We start from the raw sequence: 22753 nt of genomic DNA on the forward strand, positions 1-22753 counted from the left end.
TGCAAAATTAAGAACTGGCTAGAAAATCAGACATCATGAAATGCTGCAGATATAACACAAAAAAATCAAGGGTGAAAATTTGCGTTTATTTAAGGATATGTGTGGTTGAAGAAATTTCACATTCCTTTGCATTTCAAACAGATCTGGAGGACTTTAACCCTTACAGTTCATATCCCGTATATATCCATTCCTAATTTTGAATGGAGGACTTTAACCCTTACAGTTCATATCCCGTATATATCCATTCCTAATTTTGAATGGAGGACTTTAACCCTTACAGTTCATATCCCGTATATATCCATTCCTAATTTTGAATGGAGGACTTTAACCCTTACAGTTCATATCCCGTATATATCCATTCCTAATTTTGAATGGAGGACTTTAACCCTTACAGTTCATATCCCGTATATATCCATTCCTAATTTTGAATTTCTCACCATTTTTATGCCTTACATGTTTTCATTTATTTCAAATTTCAATGGAAATATTGACTTTGGCAACTTTTATCCGGTCCAGTCTACAACTTTTGTTCAAATATTTTTTTGTAGGAGCAAATCCTATCAAGGATTTGCTCCAACAAAAATATTTGAACAAAAGTTGTAGTCCAGGATCAGCACCATAATCCAGCACTGTAAGGGTTAATATGTGCAAAGAGCATCATTACCTCATACTGATTTTTTTAATTTGCAGCGAAAAAACAAGGCCACCGGTACCTTCCTGGGGGAAAGGCAGCAGTGCCAACAGTAACAGCAAGGGAAGGACACCTTCATCAAGTCCTGGGTGTTCCCGGTCAATGTCTCCCCTCCCTCCAAGTTTTGGAAAAGAAAGAGCAAACTCGAACAAAGAGGTGACCAACAGTACCAGCAACATCTGCAATGGAAGGTCTCCACCACCAACTCCTGGGTCTTCCAGGTCACTGTCTCCCCTCCCTCCAAGGTATGGAAAGGAAAACAAAGCTAATAACATATATTGTCAGCAAGTCTTGAATGAAACTGCATCATTGTAGCAAACAAGTATCATGTGTGTCCACCATCTTTATGCTTGGCCACTTATGTCTGTATATTTGTCCATAATATTGTTAGTATTTCGCACACCCATAGGGATATTATATTTCTTTGATAGAGGTTTTAGACCAAGGTTATTTTTTCTAAGAGTGTAACACAGTCTGTCAATTTTGCATACAGTTGAATGACTATTACTTGTATATGAACAGAAATGTCTTATGAAAAAAAAATCCTACAACTAAACAATAAAAAAACTTTCAATTGACAGGACTCTTGATATGGATGAGAGGCTGAATGATGGTTTTGGACAAGATCAATATCCAACAGATTCAACAGAAAGGTAAGTAAGATTACAATTATTAGTTACATTTAATACTTACTATGTATAAATACTGCAACAATATGATGTTTATGCATTTAGGTGGTGGGTATCTTTTAGCTCAGTATAATAAAACTTCATCAATAATTTATCATTTCTCTTCTTCTTCTTTTTTTAATTTTTATTTATTTTCAGTACACGACACAAAAAGTACAGCACAAAGAAAAGAATACACATCACAGGAAAAGTAATCACCCTACACTTCAAAAATATTATGAAAATTGTCCGATTTCTTCAAATGTTTTTGTAATTTATCAGTTGATGTAGCTATTTGTTTTCGATATTGAAAATTTGTTTAACATATAACCTAAAAACAGAAATATGAGGTAGCTTATCATAATATTTACACCTAAATATAAAATATCGACCTAATAAGTAAAGAAATTTGTAAGTATGTCAGCATCTTTTTGGGGATCACCCAGAATACAATATATGGCATTGATAGGCAAATATTTTTTCGTTATCGAGTGAAACTATTCTCTTAGAGACTTCCAAAATGAAGCAACATAACGACAATCCCAAAAGAAATGAAAATAATCTTCTTCAGTTTCTTTGCAAAATGAACACACAGAGGAACCAGTCAGCCCCCAAGAGAATAACAACATATTCACCGGCAAAATCTTCATTATCAATCGATATTGAAAACTACGCAGCTTAGTGCAAATTGTTATTTTGTATAACATTATAAATAAATTGTTCAAAGGAAAAATTTCATCTAATATGTCATGCCAATAGCAAACAATATGTACAGGGATATCATCTGGAGTTTGTGTGTACAAAAAATATTTGTACATATCTCTGTTAATTAGCCCCTCCCCCCCCCCTCGGACAAAGTCCGACGGGGGCTACTACGTTGGGTCCCGTCCGTCCGTGTGTGCGTGCGTGCTTCCGTCCATGTGCAGCCATATCTTTAATATGAATAAGGCAATTTCAACCAAACCAGGTACAAATGTCAGATACTATAGTCCGCATATGCACGTCACTTCATTTCACAATGGTCGCAACAACAGCGAAATGACAGCCATATTTGTCAGAAATATTCACATTTTGCCTATTAACACTTGAAGCCTAACAGATACAGACCCCATTCATGTCTTCACCCATTTTATCAATGATGACATTTCTAATGACACATTGACCTTTGACCTTGACCCTTATCTCCAAGGTCAAATAGCCATAGTATTGCCTAAGTACATATGCATAAGGCAATTTCAACCAAACCATGCAGGTACAGATGTCAGATGCTGTAATCTGCATATGCACGTCACTTTATTTCACAATGGTCGCGACAACATCGAAATGGCACCCATATTTTCGAGATGAAGCTACGATCAGACCAACTACAGAGAGATGCGCACAGCTTGAGGCTTAACAGATACAGACCCAGACCCCATTCATCTTTCTTCACCCATGTTATCAATGATGACCTTTCTAATGACACATTGAATTTTGACTTTGACCTACATCTTCAACGTCAAAAAACCACAGACTTGTCCAAGTGTACGTGTACACATGTATATCGCTATGCAGATCTCATATTGTTATAGCAAACTTATTCTATCAATTATCTTTGCTCCTCTCTTTTAACACTCACACACACATATCATACTTGTGTTTTCTATACATCATTCCTCATGCATTACAATTTGCATGCAACTAAATTTCAAAGTACTCTAACATTTAAATCTGTAACTTTATTTCATGTTCAAACAATACCTTCCATTTCAATAGTAGCAACAAGATCCCTTCTTGCTACTACAGCAAATTGTTTTTGAGGGGGGCTATGTCTTTGACAAAGACTTGTTTTCTCAAGCGTTAGGCACTTTCTATTACGAAAAACAGGTGTACATACCAATAATTTTCCACCATTGTCTCTTTTAAATAATTGTTTCCATGGTAAGGGTATAGCTGATATTAATTGATTATATTCAATTTGAGTACAAATAATGCCATAGATTCTAGAAAAATTCTCATATGAATACAGCTTCCCATCAGTGTCTAAAATATCATTGATAAAAACAACACCATTAGTCAAAAAATTCTTCCACAAAATAGGACTATCGTGAACTCTTATATAAGAATTGTTACAAATCAATTGACAACAAATGTCTCTAAAGTTATTAACAGATGTATGATTATATTGCAGCCATGATAAAATAATTTCCTTTAAAAAAACTGAGTGGACACGGTTAAGGGTATTATAGTCTTGGCTGTCAAGATTAGCATACTTTAAAAAGGGGTCTCCCATCTCATCAAGAATTGAGTTATACCATTTACTACAAAATAAACTATAATTTTTTATAATTCTAAGGAACCATGAAGCTTTCAAAGATTTATTAAAAACTTCAAGGTTAGTCAGATTAAGACCGCCATTTTCGTACTCTTTATATATACTATTTCTCCTTATCCATTCTCGCTTACCTTCCCAAAGAAATTTAAAAACCAAGGAGTTGTAATCTTTAAAAAAATTAAGCGTTGGAGATGGAAGAGACAAACAAATATGTAAACTGTGAAATAACCAAAGATTTTATGAAAGACACTTTCTCGTATAGGGTTAGACCCCGGCCCTGCCATGGCTGCAATATTTTCCTCGCCTTTTCAAGCCGAGAGTAAAAATTTACATCGATTAAATGTGATAAATCAACAGGGATATGTACACCCAAGACATCTACTGCCCCATCAGTCCATTCTAGGGGATGTGTTGTATTTATTTTGAAATTACTATAATTTAATGAACCAACACGCAATACTTTACACTTTTTATAATTAGGCTTTAGCCCTGAGATCGAAGAAAACTTGTCTAGAATATCAATCAAAGCATTAAATGAACCAAGTGTAGGTTGAATAGGAAAATTAGTATCATCAGCATATTGAGAAATTTTATTCTCAACTGGTCCAGTAACCAACCCCTTACCATTTCTCTTTACAAATTTGCTATTGCAAAACTATCTGCCACATTACAGGGAGCTCTTGAGGCACAAACAAGGTCTGCAGCTGCAAAAAGGTTTAACATTAAGAAAAGATAATGAAAGACCAGACTAAATTCATCCTTTGTGTATTGTCCTGGCCCATCCCTTCATACATCTGCTGCCTCAAGACTTTTATTTGGAGTTTTCAATGTAAAGAATATGACAGAACCCCACAGCCTCCAAGTGGCAGGCAGGCCAGATCGAAATTATTTTCACGAGTGAAGAAACCACATCACTCGTGAAAATAATTTCGATCTGGCCTGCCACTGCCCCCAAAACTGTGTCTGGGATTTTGTTTTACTGACCTGGTTGATAAGCTATGATAAAAACAAGTTTGTTTACATTGGGTGTCTGGACTAAAATGATGTACAGTAAAAACGGAGAGTGTAAACAAAAATCAGAGACACGGTTTTTTGGGCCTGGGCAGCATGAATTGAGTGGTATATGTTTCATTTTCAGGTGCTCTCTGTATTGTGTAAATAAAAGATGATAAGATATTCGACCACCTTTGATTTTCTCCCATTCACACTGACCACTTTCACTTTTTAAATTAAACATATTCAATACAGAAGTGAATAGAGGAGATCCAAAGCTTCAAGATAATATATAGTTTATTGGGTATAACATGTTTTTATTTTCAACTGAACCATAACAGTCTGCAGTTCTTATTAGTTGTAGTCTACATGTATATCCTTAATAACCTTTAACAAGGCTAAGTGATCTTTTTTGGCCGTAGATGATATAACCTGATATATTTTGATTAAGGTGGTGTAACTTAAAATATTTTCCTTGTAGAACTTTGAAAACAGTACTGCTGGTGCTCAGTGAGATTAGGCAGCAGGTCAAGCAGAATACTCTGCTGCTAAAGTCCCTTAAGGTGAGGCAGCAGCAACAGGTCAATGTAGACATTGACATCAGTGAGGACTTCCGTCTTCCGATGGAATCAGAAGCCGATGTGACTGCTGTGGAGGAGACCCTCCAAGATAAAGAAAAATCAAAGCGACTAGTAAGTTGATGCATTTGAACATTTTGGATCATTTAGTTTTCAGGGATAATTTTCAGAAACAGATTTACAGCTTAAGTTAGAATGGAGATAAAAATATTAGATATTGCGTTACTGTCTTAATGCTCTTAATGCAAGAGCATAGGTTATTGAATGTATTAGCAGGGCAGAAATCAATCTGATTAAAATCCGATGTGGTGAAAGCGGCTAGATGTACTTATTTACCTCTATTCATCGTGTTGTGTCGTTTGTTTTGTTCGGAGTGATCGCCGAAGGCGGCGATCACTCCGAACAAAACAAACGACACAACACGATGAATAGAGGTAAATAAGTACATCTAGCCGCTTTCACCACATCGGATTTTAATCAGATTGGGCAAAAATTTATTCCAATGAAAACCTGTTTAGAACTGCTTAAGATTTTTAATGTTAACTTTTCTTTTTAATTTTTACGTGACTATTGAACATGTTTTGATCAAAAGGCTTCAAATCCCTAGTGATCCAGACTGGCTATCACTATAGTTAAAGGACTCCTGAATTCCTTTCAGAAGGTTTTTTAAGTGATATACTAGGTATGTATCTTGGTTAAGGGTTCCAGGTATTGTACTTAGGATCATTGTGCTTAACTTTAAGAAGACTGCTTTCTGTGTTGTTGCCACATACTATGTGCATCTAAATTATTATCATGTAACCATTATTGGAATTTCCATAATTGGTGGAAGCCATGGTTCTTGGGCGTGGGATATCATAGAATTTTATCTGCACTGGCAAAAGTGTGTGTGGTATGTGTGCTTATCTGTCATACCAAGTAATGTAAATATTTCCCCTTTTATACCTGCTGTGCTTTGCAGTGTTTATCAAGTTAACTATAGATATCTTGCTTTGGTGGTAGGTGTATACTACGTTCACACTTAGGCAGTTAAACCGGTGTCGGGCCTACTTAACTTTAAGTCAACTTAAACATTTCTAATGTGAACGCACTATGTCAGCCCAGGGCCGACTTAATTTAGTCCCAGACAAAGGGTGGGTTTAGGCCCGGTCTCAAACCGACTTAAAGTTAAGTCGACATAACATAAGTTGAGTGTGCATGGTTAACCTGACCTAAACCCAACTTAAAAGTCATTCCAAGTTGCTAAAGCAACCTCTTCCCACCAGACCCTGCTGCATTGTCAACTCGAAAGGGTGCGATTCACTGTTATGGTTGAAGGCACGTTCATGAACATCCACAAGGTTATGTGTTTGTTTCAACTGTTCTCCTCCTTTGTCGTTGATATCGCGCTCGTCTTGACCTGTTTAATGTAATCTGTCCGTCATTTTCTTCACTGAAGTTTCTGAATCTAGCGAAATGACCTGTTTAACAGAGTTCGACCTTCTTGAGTGTAAAAAGCGTAAGAATAAAAGAAAGAGAGAGAACAACCTTGCTTGTGGTTGTCCGACGGCCGCCATTACGTTGGAATGAGGGTGCTATGACTTTGGAATGTTAGGTCGGGTCAAACGCAAAAACCTTTCATGAATGTAAGTCGAGTCGTAACATTTTTTGGCTTATCAGGCTAATCCTTATGTCGGCCCTGGGCCACTTTTGGATTTGAGTGTGAACGTAGTCGTACTCTGGGTTTTTGTTTTTTACTTATACCTCGTTCACACTCAAAACCAAAGTGGCCCACTCAAACCATCAAACAAGCCATATTCTCTCTCTTTCTACCATTCCTACATTTGTTGCTCAAGAAGGTTGAACTTTGTAAACCAGGGCCATTTTAATAAACTTAGAAACTCAAGTGAAGAAAATAATGAACAAATTATACAGAATAGATCAAGACGACCAGGGAGAACAGTCGAAAAGAACACATACTTAATATCGATGTTCATGAAAGTGCCCTTTGGAGTGGACAACACCGTAGGGTATGGTAGGAAGGGGTTACTTTAGGGACGTAGAAATTGAATGATACAGAATGGGTTGTGTGTGCGTGTTCAGTGCTTCTATGCTGAAGTCAAACACCGAGGACGTCCTAAAGTCGGTTGAACCATTCACATTCAAAATAATGTCGGCTTATCTTTTACCCCAGCCCTAACCCCCCCCCCCTCTTGTCTGGGACTAAATTAAGTATATATGTTTATATATATATATATATATATATATATATATATATATATATATATATATATATATATATATATATATATATATATATATTGTCTTGCATTTTTTGAATAAATGAATGGACCTCTTTATCACCGTACTGCTATAAAAATAAATATATAAATCAACAAATAAATGAAAAAAAATTATATACTGGGGTATTTCCAACATAAAACTTAACCCTGCAATGTTATGATAACATGGTTAAAGTCTTCTGCAACCCTGCAGTGTTATGATAACATGATAACATGGTTAAAGTCTTCTGCTACTTATATGTTTCCTGTACACTCTTTCAATTATATATTCCAGGTACGCCATCTCAGTACCTTGGGAGGTGTTTCTTCCAAGGATGTGGTGGAGAGGATAATGGTGGCCATGTTCTCTCAATCATTATCCACGATCTACAACTGGCTGGGAAAAGGGAAACTAAAAAATCATGCCCTTTCACAACTGAGTATTGCAACAATTATCAAAGGTAATTTCTCAATTAAGATTTTGCATGTATCCTAACAGAGGGATAATGTCTCTGCAAGGCGAATTCTGTATTATTATTTATTTTTCACAGTGCTGCTCACATTGATATTCAGTTTTACTTTATTAGTTTATTAACCAAGGTAATGAAATGAGTATACCAGAGTAATGCAGTACATTATAAATAATCCTAATTAACCCCAGGATTGTAAGAGGCACAAGTGATGGACTTCTATATTCTCTCATGGTGCCAAATAATTTGACAAAAGCTTTTAGAGTGATATTCATAAAAATTATACCATCCAAATTATGATATGTCTCAAAAAAGTGGCACTAGCCAGGGATCAAAGAAATAAAAAAAAAAAAAAAATCAGTAATGAATCGAAATCTCATGCAACATTTGCCATTCCAGATGCAGCCCAACAGTCTAATGTAAAGGAGGCTGACTGTGAGGCAGCCATCAAAAACTGGCTGAAGTATGCCAGCGACCGGGATGGGGTCGAAAAAAGAGGGCAGAAAAGCAAAAAGGTACAATTATAGTGTCATATCAAATATTCATGACCTCAGTGAACTAAATCAAGATCACAGATGTCAGCCTGACTTCAAAATACTCATTTCTTTATGGTGCATATATATTTTTCCAATCAGTTGACTTGTTACTTTGTAAGTTGTAACTGTGAAAGATGAAGTGTGTTGAAACCAGCCTCCAAAATGTTGTCCCTGCTTTCAGGAAATTCATGTTTTACTATTGAAACTATAATTGAAGGTCTCGTGAAGTGTTTGACATAGAAACATTTAATTTTTACCTTGTCAGCCATGAAGATATACTGTAACAGTTAAAAATATTGGTAATAATTTTATCTTTTTTCAGTATCTGGCAGTTTACTTGTGTAAATGACTTAATTTTGACTCACATGCTGGAGTCTGAGAAAACACCTATGATTTAAAATCAACAAAACATGACTGCCTAAAATTTTACTTCTTTATTTGCAGAAAGAGATAGAGAGCAAGCAAGGAAGTTCAAGGCTCTTAACCTGAACCTTGACTCAAGTGATGATGAACAAGAGTGATTTTTAGCACAACTGAACTGAGGTTCAGTAGTGCTATAGGGATGGCAAAGTGTCTGTCTGTCTGTATGTCTGTGTGTGTGTGTGTAAACAACTTAAAGTCAAAAACTGCTGGACCGATGGCTTTGATATTTGGTGGTCATGTTACTTCTGGTATCTAGTTGGGAAATTGTTCAAATGAAAATGATAGTATCACAGATATGGGTTTTGGGTCAAAAAATGTGATTTTTGGTCAAAAAACTTAAACTCCAAAACTACAAGGCAGATTGGCATGAAATTTGGTGGGGACATTCTTAGGGGTGAGTAAATTAAGATTTGTTCATGACATGATGATTCCCTCAGTAATATGCAAATTAGGGCTAAAAATGTGTCTTTTTGGTCAAAACGCTATAATTCCAAAACTACTCAGCAGATTGGGCTGAAATTTAACAGGGATGCATCTGTGGGTGTATAGACAAAGAAATACTAAGCATACTATGATTTCATGAGTGATATGCAAATTAGGTGGAAAAATGTTCATTTTTGGTCAAAAACTTATATCTCAAAAAGAACTTGGTCAATGAGACTGAAACTTGGGGAGATGTTTCTGAAAGTGTTATTCTTGCAGATTTTCTTCAAAAACATGATGATTGCATCACAGATGTGCATTTTGCATCAACAAATGTGATTCTGGGTGTGAAACTCATGCAAAATGAAAAGTTATAGTTTTATAGATGCAATAAAATCATTAAAATCTTTTATGGGCTACTTCACATGTCAATGTCAATTGCATGAAGATTACCCTCTGTTTAAGGTTGCTTGGAAACACTGTTTTAAAAATACTCTCTATGATTAAACAGGTTCATTCTGTGCTACATATATAATACAGTCTTTGGGGTCAAGAAAGTGTGATTCACCAAATGAACATGTATACCTAGCATGCTCACCATGCGAATAAATATTTTCAAAACAGTACATTGTACAGTTGTGCTACAACACCATTGGTGGTATTTTTAGCATTCAAAGTTGGTGTGAGGAGACATTGTCCATAGGGCAACCATTTTATTAGCTCCGCTGTCAGCGAAAGCTGAAAGCGTAGCTTTAGGTATAGGTGGGTATTGAGGTATAGAGAGTAGAGTGAATCATAGGTGTCCGTCAAACTTTTATATCTTCACTATCTACTCCGAAAGTGACAGTCGGAATTCTTCGATATTTGGTGTGCATGTTCCCTGGGGGGAGGCTATTCAGATTTGTTCATGCCAAGTTGATCTGTGCCATTTTCAATTTTTTATGATTTTTTTTCCAAAAATGACATTTTCATCAACTCCTCATAAACTTTAAATCAGATTGCTTTGATATGTGGTGTGTTGATGCACAGAGGGTACCTTACTTAGATTTGTTAATTTCAAGTCAGCACGTCTTCTCTTCTATTTTTTATGATTTTTTTTTTTGAAATTTGAAAAAAAAATGAATATGTTAATGAGTATAATGACCGCCGCCATATTGGAAATCACTCCGCGAGACTTTAGGTAAAGTGCAACTTTTCAAAAGACACTATTGACGTCAAACAAGCAATGTAATATGTGCTATAGTCTTAATTCTACGCATTGTGCGCCCAAATGACAAATATTTGTTCGAAAAAGGGTTGTAAACTTCAAATCCAATTCTCCATCCACCCCTCCTACAGAATGGTTCATTCCAGTATATGCACCTCCCTCATGATCAAGTTTGAATGCCTGTGAACTGAAGTGTATGGGACGATTTTTGACAGAGTCAGTCGTCAATAAAAACGATAATACTCTTTCTAAAATTACCACATTTTGAAAGGGAAAGTACTTTGTGGGTGGTTCATTTATGGAGTTTTGTTTTTGTACGATCAATATTGGTGGCAAAATTACAGCGTCAAAATTGCCGATGTGGTAGTTCCGTACGGCGACAATCTCAAGTACCCGGATGTACGAGAGACTAACCCGGAAGCAAGTCGTTGCCAGCCGTACGTTACAGTGTTAACATCGTCCGAGAAATCGCTGTGTTCAGAATGTCATTATTCACAGAATTGTTTCTTTCGAGTGAAAACCCGTCTTGAATTGTATAACTCTAACAAATGAAGACATGTCAAGTTATATTTTGAAAGTTGTATCGCTAGTTTCATGAGTTTGAGACGATTTGCTCACGTACTATCGAGGCTTGGACCTTACTCCAGTTCAGCGGGAAGTTTAGCCAGTCCGATAATTCTTTCTGGTTTAGTTTACAACACTTTTGATCACACAGATTTTGTTTTTGTGATGAAAAGAAATTTAAAAAAAGATCACTTCAACCATTTCGTTGTGTTTTCTTTATGAAAGGTAATCGAACATGAACGAGTGTTACCACTGTAACCAGGAGGGTCTATGCTGCTGTAACGTATAGCAAGGGTTCGACATACACGTACACGCTATCCCGCGAGTCGAGTAACTTTCTGTGATAGGTATATTAGTAGGGAGCTCAGAATTCAAACCACCGGCTATATGATGAATTCACGGTCATAGTAAAATTCATTTGATTTTTAATTTGCTATTTTGACCAACTCCGGTTGTCTATTCGCGATAAAATTACGATTAGTTTGGAAACGGGGTAGATTTTCTATGATTCCGTGTCATAAAAGCATGTGTTGTGTAGTTTTCGAAAAGCACACCCGGTGGGAAAGTCGCCCAACAGGCGATCTCGCGCCATTGCTGTACTACGTGGCACTTTATTCTGGCGGGGTGTCTCTTGAAAACGGGAATAGCGAAGGATGAGCCAATCAAGTGAGACCTTTCAAATGTAGCTAATATTATAGCCAATAAAATTAGTTGTACGATGATTTGTGTATAATAAGGGTAAGGCTGGCCTCTACACTGTACTGGCCACGTTCAACGGAAGTAAGTGAAGCTCAATCATAACAATGGTGGCTGTCAAAATCGAAGACGCGATTTGACCGTGTTGTTATTTCAGTGAGTTTATTCAGCAAGAAAACAACGTGTTCTATGTTTTTGTACTTCCTACATGATGTGATGATCGTTTTTTTACCGGTACAACTTACAGCCTACAATGAAACTGCTAACTTAGTTAGTAACACTGACACGGTACGATTCCGTGTTCCGTGTGGGGCACATTTCTAAATACGCGAAACCAGTTATTGAATGTGTAGTGGATATTGATATTCAGTTTGAAAAATTAAAATCCTGAACTTTATTTTGCGAACGGTTTTGTCATTTCTTAGTAATTATAGGGCCGACTGTATCACGTTTAACGTTTATGTCAACCCGGAAGTACATAGACACGAAAATAGACGAAGTGACTTGTACATGTAATTAGTAACAAAATTTTGCTGTAACTGCTGGTAACCTTCAAATTTATTTATTTTTATGTTGTAAATACATTCTAATATGCACTAAGGACAACACTATAAAGACTTGCTCCATGGGAAGGTAATTTTTTGTCTTTTAAAAATGCAATAGTTAGATCAATGTGTACCAGAAATGTTATGAGCTAGAAAAAACCACATAACATCTTATTACCCCCCCCCCCCCCAATTAAGACAAACTACTCACAGAAAGCAACAAAAAAGAGAAGAAGCTCCAAAACATAAAAAAGAGAACAAAATTACAGTAAGGAGTTGATGATGCACAAACAACTACAAAGAAATAGACAGTTCAATTACAACACACGGTTTGAAATAAATATGGGGTTTGGAAAAGTGAATTAGAAGTTGAGCAAAAACTAAGAGAGATGAAGAGCCTAAGTGAACAAGCGAAAGCACTTAAAGATAGGACCACCAGATTTTTTGCAGGACTACTACGTTATCAATTTTACTAGTCCTGTGGGATAGTGACTTTTTTACTCCAGTGTCGAACCCTGTCAATGGCTGAGAATGACTCTCTTTCCGGTACTTGGGGATTGTCGCCGTACGGAAACTAAGATGGCGATTAATACATTTCTTCCCTATATATATATCTACTACAACTAGTACAAGTTGAATGTTGTTGACTTGGTAAATTTGTTAGAAAATTGAAATTCAAATTGCCTCAAAATTATTTTAGATCCCTAGTTTATTTCATTCATCATTAAAATTTTCCAGGGTTAAAGCTGTAAGACACTGGAATTATTTATAGCCAACCTCAAAATCCTCTTTTTTTTCTTTTTCTTGTGTGCATTTCCCAGTCATTTTTTTCTGAGATTTTGTGCAATTTTTCATAACTGTAGATTTTTGTTATAAAATGGTGACTATGGTATAAAAGTACAATACATTACCAATTTCTGTGTAAAATGTGTTTTATAGTGAGACATCATATGAAACCACTAACCACTTTATTGCATCGCTAAAACAAAACTGCATAGTAAAGAGCTGAAGAACTGAACCACTTCTACATGTCACCAAAATAAAAAATAAAATAAAAAAAACAAACAGCGGAGCTATTCTGACCGATAGGTCGCTTGTTATAAATTCTGCCATGTCTACAGCCTTTATTACTTTGAACTCTGTTAGCAAGATGTCATACATTCCACACACAATTACATTTAAGATAAGTTTTAGATATTTCCAAATATTCAAAAAAAGAAAAGAAAAAAAAAGCGGGAACTGTGTAATATCATTACTTGTACACTAGCAATAAATATTTGATAAAATCCAATATTTTGTGTCTTGTTTAGTGTATTTGAATCACATTCAGCCCTGTATGGAATCTCTGATAGATCTGTGGGCAGCTTGCCATTATGCAGTGAAGCACCATTGGGCCAACAGTGGCCCAACGTTGGGCCAACCTTACCACCAATTAGCAATGTTGGGCCAAAGTTGGGCCAACGTTGTGCCTACCTATTTCTTGCCACTGTTGGGCCAACGTTGGGCCAACCTTGCCAGTGTCCAAAGTTGGGCCAACGTTGTGCCAACCTATTTCTTGCCACCAGTGAGCCAACGTTGGGCCGACCTCAATTCCTGACGTTGGCCCAACTGATCTACTTTCGTTGGGCCAACGTTGGCCCACCACAGGTGTGCTATCTGGGAAAGAATCAAATGTCGGTGCCGACGTCCTTCATACGATTGTCGCAGCATTGCGTTGCCTATCGACAAAGTTCAGAGGGAGCTTACCGACACCGTGTACACGGGACCACAACTCCGAAGTGCGGAATGAAAGTGACCCCTCCCGGGGCCCCCACCTCCCGTTAGTACGTCGATCAACGCATGTGTACATCGATGGCATGTTTCGCATACCACACTCTCACCGAGACAAGGGTCTATTGAATGATTGCAGTAATAAACTGTTAGCACGAGGGAAAATAATGACGTCATTTTTTACCTAACACAGATATCGATAAAGAACCATGTGGGTTGTAAATCCATGACATTTTCGAACTCATCGAATTTAGAACGACACGATGTGACGCATGACATATTTATAGAGTGGTACATGGTGATTCGGAAGAAAGAACACGCTTGATTTTTTTTACACGGCTTCAACTATCGCATGCGATCGCATTCTTTATCAAATTGAAATATCGTAGTATGATTATAGTCTAGTAAACATTCACGCACCAAACCAGGGTATTTGGGTATTTGGAAATGACGGACGTCGGAAAGCAAAGACCAATCGCACTCGTGTTGTATGACCGATCGGAGATACGTTGTACGACCAGTCGGAGATACGTTGTACGACCAGGCGCAGACATCATTTTTGAGTTTGTACGAGGCGCACTTCCAAGTCGCAGATACCCTTTTGGAGTACTATTATATACCTGGATATATGGCAGCTATAGCCAAATTTAAGACGCATACTTTATGACCCATGCCATTAAAACCCCTGAATATTTCAGATTGCTTTTTACATAGTTAATACACCAATCAGTGTAGTCTGTACTAGTGGTAGTAGATTCAATCTGCCTTTGCTTTGAAATAAAGATACACATTTTAATATGACGCGTATCATATCTATTAATTCCCTATGTATACATTGATATATGTGGCAGTTAGCAAAGACGCATACTTTATGACCCATGCAATTAAAACCCCTGAATATTTCAGATTGCTTATTGCATAGTTAATACACCAATAAGTGTAGTCTGTACTAGTGATAGTAGCAAGATTCAATCTGCCTCTGCTTTGAAATAAAGTTACCCATTTTAATATGACGCGTATCATGTATATTCCCTATGTATACATTGCTATATATGGCAGCTAGCCAAAGACGCATACTTTATGACCCATGCAATTAAAACCCCTGAATATTTCAGGTTGCTTTTTACACAGTTAATACACCAATCAGTGTAGTCTGTACTAGTGGTAGTAGCAAGATTCAATCTGCCTTTGCTTTGAAATAAAGATACCCATTTTAATATGACGCGTATCATATCTATGAATTCCCTATGTATACATATATATGGCAGTAATTAGCAAAGACGCATACTTTATGACCCATGCCATTAAAACCCCTGAATATTTCAGATTGCTTTTTACATAGTTAATACACCAATAAGTGTAGTCTGTACTAGTGGTAGTAGCAAGATTCAATCTGCCTCTACTTTGAAATAAAGTTAATACCCATTTTAATATGACGCGACGTATATCATGTATTCCATATGTATACATTGCTATATATGGCAGCTAGCCAAAGACGCATACTTTATGACCCATGCAATTAAAACCCCAGAATATTTCAGGTTGCTTTTTACACAGTTAATACACCAATAAGTGTAGTCTGTACTAGTGGTAGTAGCAAGATTCAATCTGCCTCTGCTTTGAAATAAAGTTACCCATTTTAATATGACGCGTATCATATCCCTATGTATACATTGTTATATATGGCAGCTAGCCAAAGACGCATACTTTATGACCCTTGCAATTAAAACCCCTGAATATTTCAGGTTGCTTTTTACACAGTTAATACACCAATAAGTGTAGTCTGTACTAGTTGTAGTAGCAAGATTCAATCTGCCTCAGCTTTGAAATAAAAAATACCCATTTTAATATGACGCCTTATATCATGCTTTGCTTATATATGGCAGCCAGCCAAAGAATCATACTTTATGACCCATGCAATTAAAACCCCTTTATATTTCAGGTTGCTTTTTACACAGTTAATACACCAATAAGTGTAGTCTGTACTAGTTGTAGTAGCAAGATTCAATCTGCCTCTGCTTTGAAATAAAGTTACCCATTTTAATATGATGCGTATCATATGTGTATTCCCTATGTATTGCTATATATGGCAGCTAGCCAAAGACGGATACTTTATGACCCATGCAATTAAAACCCCTGAATATTTCAGATTGCTTTTGACACAGTTAATACACCAATAAGTGTAGTCTGTACTAGTGGTAGTAGCAAGATTCAATCTGCCTCTGCTTTGAAATAAAGTTACCCATTTTAATATGACACGTATCATATGTGTATTCCCTATGTATTGCTATATATGGCAGCTAGCCAAAGACGGATACTTTATGACCCATGCAATTAAAACCCCTGAATATTTCAGGTTGCTTTTTACACAGTTAATACACCAATAAGTGTAGTCTGTACTAGTGGTAGTAGCAAGATTCAATCTGCTTCTGCTTTGAAATAAAGATACCCATTTTAATATGACGCCTTATCATATGCATTATGCTTTATATATGGCAGCTAGCCAAAGACGCATACTTTATGACCCATGCCATTAAAACCCCTGAATATTTCAGATTGCTTTTACATAGTTAATACACCAATCAGTGTAGTCTGTACTAGTGGTAGTAGCAAGATTCAATCTGCCTCTGCTTTGAAAGATACCCATTTTAATATGATGCGTATCATATCTATTAATTCCCTATATATACATTGATATATGGCAGTAAGCAAAGACGCATACTTTATGACCCATGCAATTAAAACCCCTGAATATTTCAGATTGCTTTTTACATAGTTAATACACCAATCAGTGTAGTCTGTACTAGTGGTAGTAGCAAGATTCAATCTGCCTCTGCTTTGAAATAAAGATACCCATTTTAATATGATGCGTATCATATGTATTAATTCCCTATATATACATTGATATATGGCAGCTAGCCAAAGACGCATACTTTATGACCCATGCAATTAAAACCCCAGAATATTTCAGATTGCTTATTGCATAGTTAATACACCAATAAGTGTAGTCTGTACTAGTGGTAGTAGCAAGATTCAATCTGCCTCTGCTTTGAAATAAAGTTACCCATTTTAGAATGACGCGTATCATGTATAATTCCGTATGTACACATTGTTATATATGGCAGCTATAGCCAAAGACGCATACTTTATGACCCATGCAATTAAAACCCCTGAATATTTCAGATTGCTTTTTACACAGTTAATACACCAATAAGTGTAGTCTGTACTAGTGGTAGTAGCAAGATTCAATCTGCCTTTGCTTTGAAATACATTACCCATTTTAATATGACGCGTATCATATCTATTAATTCCCTATGTATACATTGATATATATGGCAGTTAGCAAAGACGCATACTTTATGACCCATGCAATTAAAACCCCTGAATATTTCAGATTGCTTATTGCATAGTTAATACACCAGTCAGTGTAGTCTGTACTAGTGGTAGTAGCAAGATTCAATCTGCCTCTGCTTTGAAATAAAATTACCCATTTTAATATGACGCGTATCATGTACAATTCCCTATGATACACATTGTTATATATGGCAGCTATATCCAAAGACGCATACTTTATGACCCATGCCATTAAAACCCCTGAATATTTCAGATTGCTTTTTACACAGTTAATACACCAATAAGTGTAGTCTGTACTAGTGGTAGTAGCAAGATTCAATCTGCCTCTGCTTTGAAATAAAGTTAATACCCATTTTAATATGACGCGACGTATATCATGTATTCCATATGTATACTATATATATGGCAGCTAGCCAAAGACGCATACTTTATGACCCATGCAATTAAAACCCCAGAATATTTCAGATTGCTTATTGCATAGTTAATACACCAGTCAGTGTAGTCTGTACTAGTGGTAGTAGCAAGATTCAATCTGCCTCTGCTTTGAAATAAAATTACCCATTTTAATATGACGCGTATCATGTACAATTCCCTATGATACACATTGTTATATATGGCAGCTATATCCAAAGACGCATACTTTATGACCCTTGCAATTAAAACCCCTGAATATTTCAGGTTGCTTTTTACACAGTTAATACACCAATAAGTGTAGTCTGTACTAGTTGTAGTAGCAAGATTCAATCTGCCTCTGCTTTGAAATAAAGTTACCCATTTTAATATGACGCGTATCATATGTGTATTCCCTATGTATTGCTATATATGGCAGTTAGCAAAGACGCATACTTTATGACCCATGCAATTAAAACCCCTGAATATTTCAGATTGCTTATTGCATAGTTAATACACCAATAAGTGTAGTCTGTACTAGTGATAGTAGCAAGATTCAATCTGCCTCTGCTTTGAAATAAAATTACCCATTTTAATATGACGTGTATCATGTATAATTCCCTATGATACACATTGTTATACATGGCAGCTATATCCAAAGACGCATACTTTATGACCCATGCCATTAAAACCCCTGAATATTTCAGATTCCTTTTTACACAGTTAATACACCAATAAGTGTAGTCTGTACTAGTGGTAGTAGCAAGATTCAATCTGCCTCTGCTTTGAAATAAAGTTACCCATTTTAATGTGACGCGTATCATGTATATTCCCTATGTATACATTGCTATATATGGCAGCTAGCCAAATAAGACGCATACTTTATGACCCATGCCATTAAAACCCCTGAATATTTCAGATTGCTTTTTACATAGTTAATACACCAGTCAGTGTAGTCTGTACTAGTGGTAGTAGCAAGATTCAATCTGCCTTTGCTTTGAAATAAAGATACACATTTTAATATGACGCGTATCATATCTATTAATTCCCTATGTATACATTGATATATATGGCAGTTAGCAAAGACCCATACTTTATGACCCATGCAATTAAAACCCCTGAATATTTCAGATTGCTTATTGCATAGTTAATACACCAATAAGTGTAGTCTGTACTAGTGATAGTAGCAAGATTCAATCTGCCTCTGCTTTGAAATAAAGTTACCCATTTTAATATGACGCGTATCATGTATATTCCCTATGTATACATTGCTATATATGGCAGCTAGCCAAAGACGCATACTTTATGACCCATGCAATTAAAACCCCTGAATATTTCAGGTTGCTTTTTAAACAGTTAATACACCAATCAGTGTAGTCTGTACTAGTGGTAGTAGCAAGATTCAATCTGCCTTTGCTTTGAAATAAAGATACCCATTTTAATATGACGCGACGTATATCATGTATTCCATATGTATACTATATATATGGCAGCTAGCCAAAGACGCATACTTTATGACCCATGCAATTAAAACCCCAGAATATTTCAGGTTGCTTTTTACACAGTTAATACACCAATAAGTGTAGTCTGTACTAGTGGTAGTAGCAAGATTCAATCTGCCTCTGCTTTGAAATAAAGTTACCCATTTTAATATGACGCGTATCATATCCCTATGTATACATTGTTATATATGGCAGCTACCCAAAGACGCATACTTTATGACCCTTGCAATTAAAACCCCTGAATATTTCAGGTTGCTTTTTACACAGTTAATACACCAATAAGTGTAGTCTGTACTAGTTGTAGTAGCAAGATTCAATCTGCCTCTGCTTTGAAATAAAGTTACCCATTTTAATATGACGCGTATCATATGTGTATTCCCTATGTATTGCTATATATGGCAGCTAGCCAAAGACGGATACTTTATGACCCATGCAATTAAAACCCCTGAATATTTCAGATTGCTTTTTACACAGTTAATACACCAATAAGTGTAGTCTGTAATAGTGGTAGTAGCAAGATTCAATCTGCCTCTACTTTGAAATAAAGTTACCCATTTTAATATGACGCGACGTATATCATGTATTCCATATGTATACATTGCTATATATGGCAGCTAGCCAAAGACGCATACTTTATGACACATGCAATTAAAACCCCAGAATATTTCAGGTTGCTTTTTACACAGTTAATACACCAATAAGTGTAGTCTGTACTAGTGGTAGTAGCAAGATTCAATCTGCCTCTGCTTTGAAATAAAGTTACCCATTTTAATATTACGCGTATCATATCCCTATGTATACATTGTTATATATGGCAGCTAGCCAAAGACGCATACTTTATGACCCTTGCAATTAAAACCCCTGAATATTTCAGGTTGCTTTTTACACAGTTAATACACCAATAAGTGTAGTCTGTACTAGTTGTAGTAGCAAGATTCAATCTGCCTCAGCTTTGAAATAAAAAATACCCATTTTAATATGACGCCTTATCATGCTTTGCTTTATATATGGCAGCCAGCCAAAGAATCATACTTTATGACCCATGCAATTAAAACCCCTTTATATTTCAGGTTGCTTTTTACACAGTTAATACACCAATAAGTGTAGTCTGTACTAGTGGTAGTAGCAAGATTCAATCTGCCTCTGCTTTGAAATAAAGTTACCCATTTTAATATGACGCGTATCATATGTGTATTCCCTATGTATTGCTATATATGGCAGCTAGCCAAAGACGGATACTTTATGACCCATGCAATTAAAACCCCTGAATATTTCAGATTGCTTTTTACACAGTTAATACACCAATAAGTGTAGTCTGTACTAGTGGTAGTAGCAAGATTCAATCTGCCTCTGCTTTGAAATAAAGTTACCCATTTTAATATGACACGTATCATATGTGTATTCCCTATGTATTGCTATATATGGCAGCTAGCCAAAGACGGATACTTTATGACCCATGCAATTAAAACCCCTGAATATTTCAGGTTGCTTTTTACACAGTTAATACACCAATAAGTGTAGTCTGTACTAGTGGTAGTAGCAAGATTCAATCTGCTTCTGCTTTGAAATAAAGATACCCATTTTAATATGACGCCTTATCATATGCATTATGCTTTATATATGGCAGCTAGCCAAAGACGCATACTTTATGACCCATGCCATTAAAACCCCTGAATATTTCAGATTGCTTTTTACATAGTTAATACACCAATCAGTGTAGTCTGTACTAGTGGTAGTAGCAAGATTCAATCTGCCTCTGCTTTGAAATAAAGATACCCATTTTAATATGATGCGTATCATATCTATTAATTCCCTATATATACATTGATATATGGCAGTAAGCAAAGACGCATACTTTATGATCCATGCAATTAAAACCCCTGAATATTTCAGATTGCTTATTGCATAGTTAATACACCAATAAGTGTAGTCTGTACTAGTGGTAGTAGCAAGATTCAATCTGCCTCTGCTTTGAAATAAAGTTACCCATTTTAATATGACGCGTATCATGTATAATTCTGTATGTACACATTGTTATATATGGCAGCTATAGCCAAAGACGCATACTTTATGACCAATGCAATTAAAACCCCTGAATATTTCAGATTGCTTTTTACACAGTTAATACACCAATAAGTGTAGTCTGTACTAGTGGTAGTAGCAAGATTCAATCTGCCTTTGCTTTGAAATAAAGATACCCATTTTAATATGACGCGTATCATATCTATTAATTCCCTATGTATACATTGATATATATGGCAGTTAGCAAAGACGCATACTTTATGACCCATGCAATTAAAACCCCTGAATATTTCAGATTGCTTATTGCATAGTTAATACACCAGTCAGTGTAGTCTGTACTAGTGGTAGTAGCAAGATTCAATCTGCCTCTGCTTTGAAATAAAATTAATACCCATTTTAATATGACGCGACGTATATCATGTATTCCATATGTATACTATATATATGGCAGCTAGCCAAAGACGCATACTTTATGACCCATGCAATTAAAACCCCAGAATATTTCAGGTTGCTTTTTACACAGTTAATACACCAATAAGTGTAGTCTGTACTAGTGGTAGTAGCAAGATTCAATCTGCCTCTGCTTTGAAATAAAGTTACCCATTTTAATATGACGCGTATCATATCCCTATGTATACATTGTTATATATGGCAGCTACCCAAAGACGCATACTTTATGACCCTTGCAATTAAAACCCCTGAATATTTCAGGTTGCTTTTTACACAGTTAATACACCAATAAGTGTAGTCTGTACTAGTTGTAGTAGCAAGATTCAATCTGCCTCTGCTTTGAAATAAAGTTACCCATTTTAATATGACGCGTATCATATGTGTATTCCCTATGTATTGCTATATATGGCAGTTAGCAAAGACGCATACTTTATGACCCATGCAATTAAAACCCCTGAATATTTCAGATTGCTTATTGCATAGTTAATACACCAATAAGTGTAGTCTGTACTAGTGATAGTAGCAAGATTCAATCTGCCTCTGCTTTGAAATAAAATTACCCATTTTAATATGACGTGTATCATGTATAATTCCCTATGATACACATTGTTATATATGGCAGCTATATCCAAAGACGCATACTTTATGACCCATGCCATTAAAACCCCTGAATATTTCAGATTGCTTTTTACACAGTTAATACACCAATAAGTGTAGTCTGTACTAGTGGTAGTAGCAAGATTCAATCTGCCTCTGCTTTGAAATAAAGTTACCCATTTTAATGTGACGCGTATCATGTATATTCCCTATGATACATTGCTATATATGGCAGCTAGCCAAATAAGACGCATACTTTATGACCCATGCCATTAAAACCCCTGAATATTTCAGATTGC

At 36.1% G+C, this 22753-nt stretch overlaps 1 protein-coding gene across 1 annotated transcript; it reads left to right on the plus strand.

Annotated features, from left to right (window-relative positions):
* The first annotated feature begins 790 nt into the window (after positions 1 to 790).
* On the plus strand, positions 791 to 10060 carry LOC144450255 (uncharacterized). The gene is made up of 6 exons (XM_078140848.1): positions 791 to 936; positions 1273 to 1344; positions 5148 to 5358; positions 7801 to 7966; positions 8375 to 8490; positions 8956 to 10060. The coding sequence occupies exons 1-6, from the start codon at positions 794 to 796 to the stop codon at positions 8998 to 9000; spliced, it is 753 nt and encodes a 250-aa protein (XP_077996974.1). The 5' UTR covers positions 791 to 793; the 3' UTR covers positions 9001 to 10060.
* Positions 10061 to 22753: the final 12693 nt, after the last annotated feature.

This window comes from Glandiceps talaboti, chromosome 19, assembly GCF_964340395.1.
Source record: "Glandiceps talaboti chromosome 19, keGlaTala1.1, whole genome shotgun sequence".
NCBI classification, from domain to species: domain Eukaryota; kingdom Metazoa; phylum Hemichordata; class Enteropneusta; family Spengelidae; genus Glandiceps; species Glandiceps talaboti.

Coding starts and splice junctions, on each gene's coding strand:
- LOC144450255 (XM_078140848.1), top strand. CDS start 794: ATGTCTCCCCTCCCTCCAAGTTTTGGAAAAGAAAGAGCAAACTCGAAC. Junction 1,345..5,147: donor CCAACAGATTCAACAGAAAG/GTAAGTAAGATT, acceptor TTTTCCTTGTAG/AACTTTGAAAACAGTACTGC. Junction 8,491..8,955: donor GAGGGCAGAAAAGCAAAAAG/GTACAATTATAG, acceptor CTTTATTTGCAG/AAAGAGATAGAGAGCAAGCA.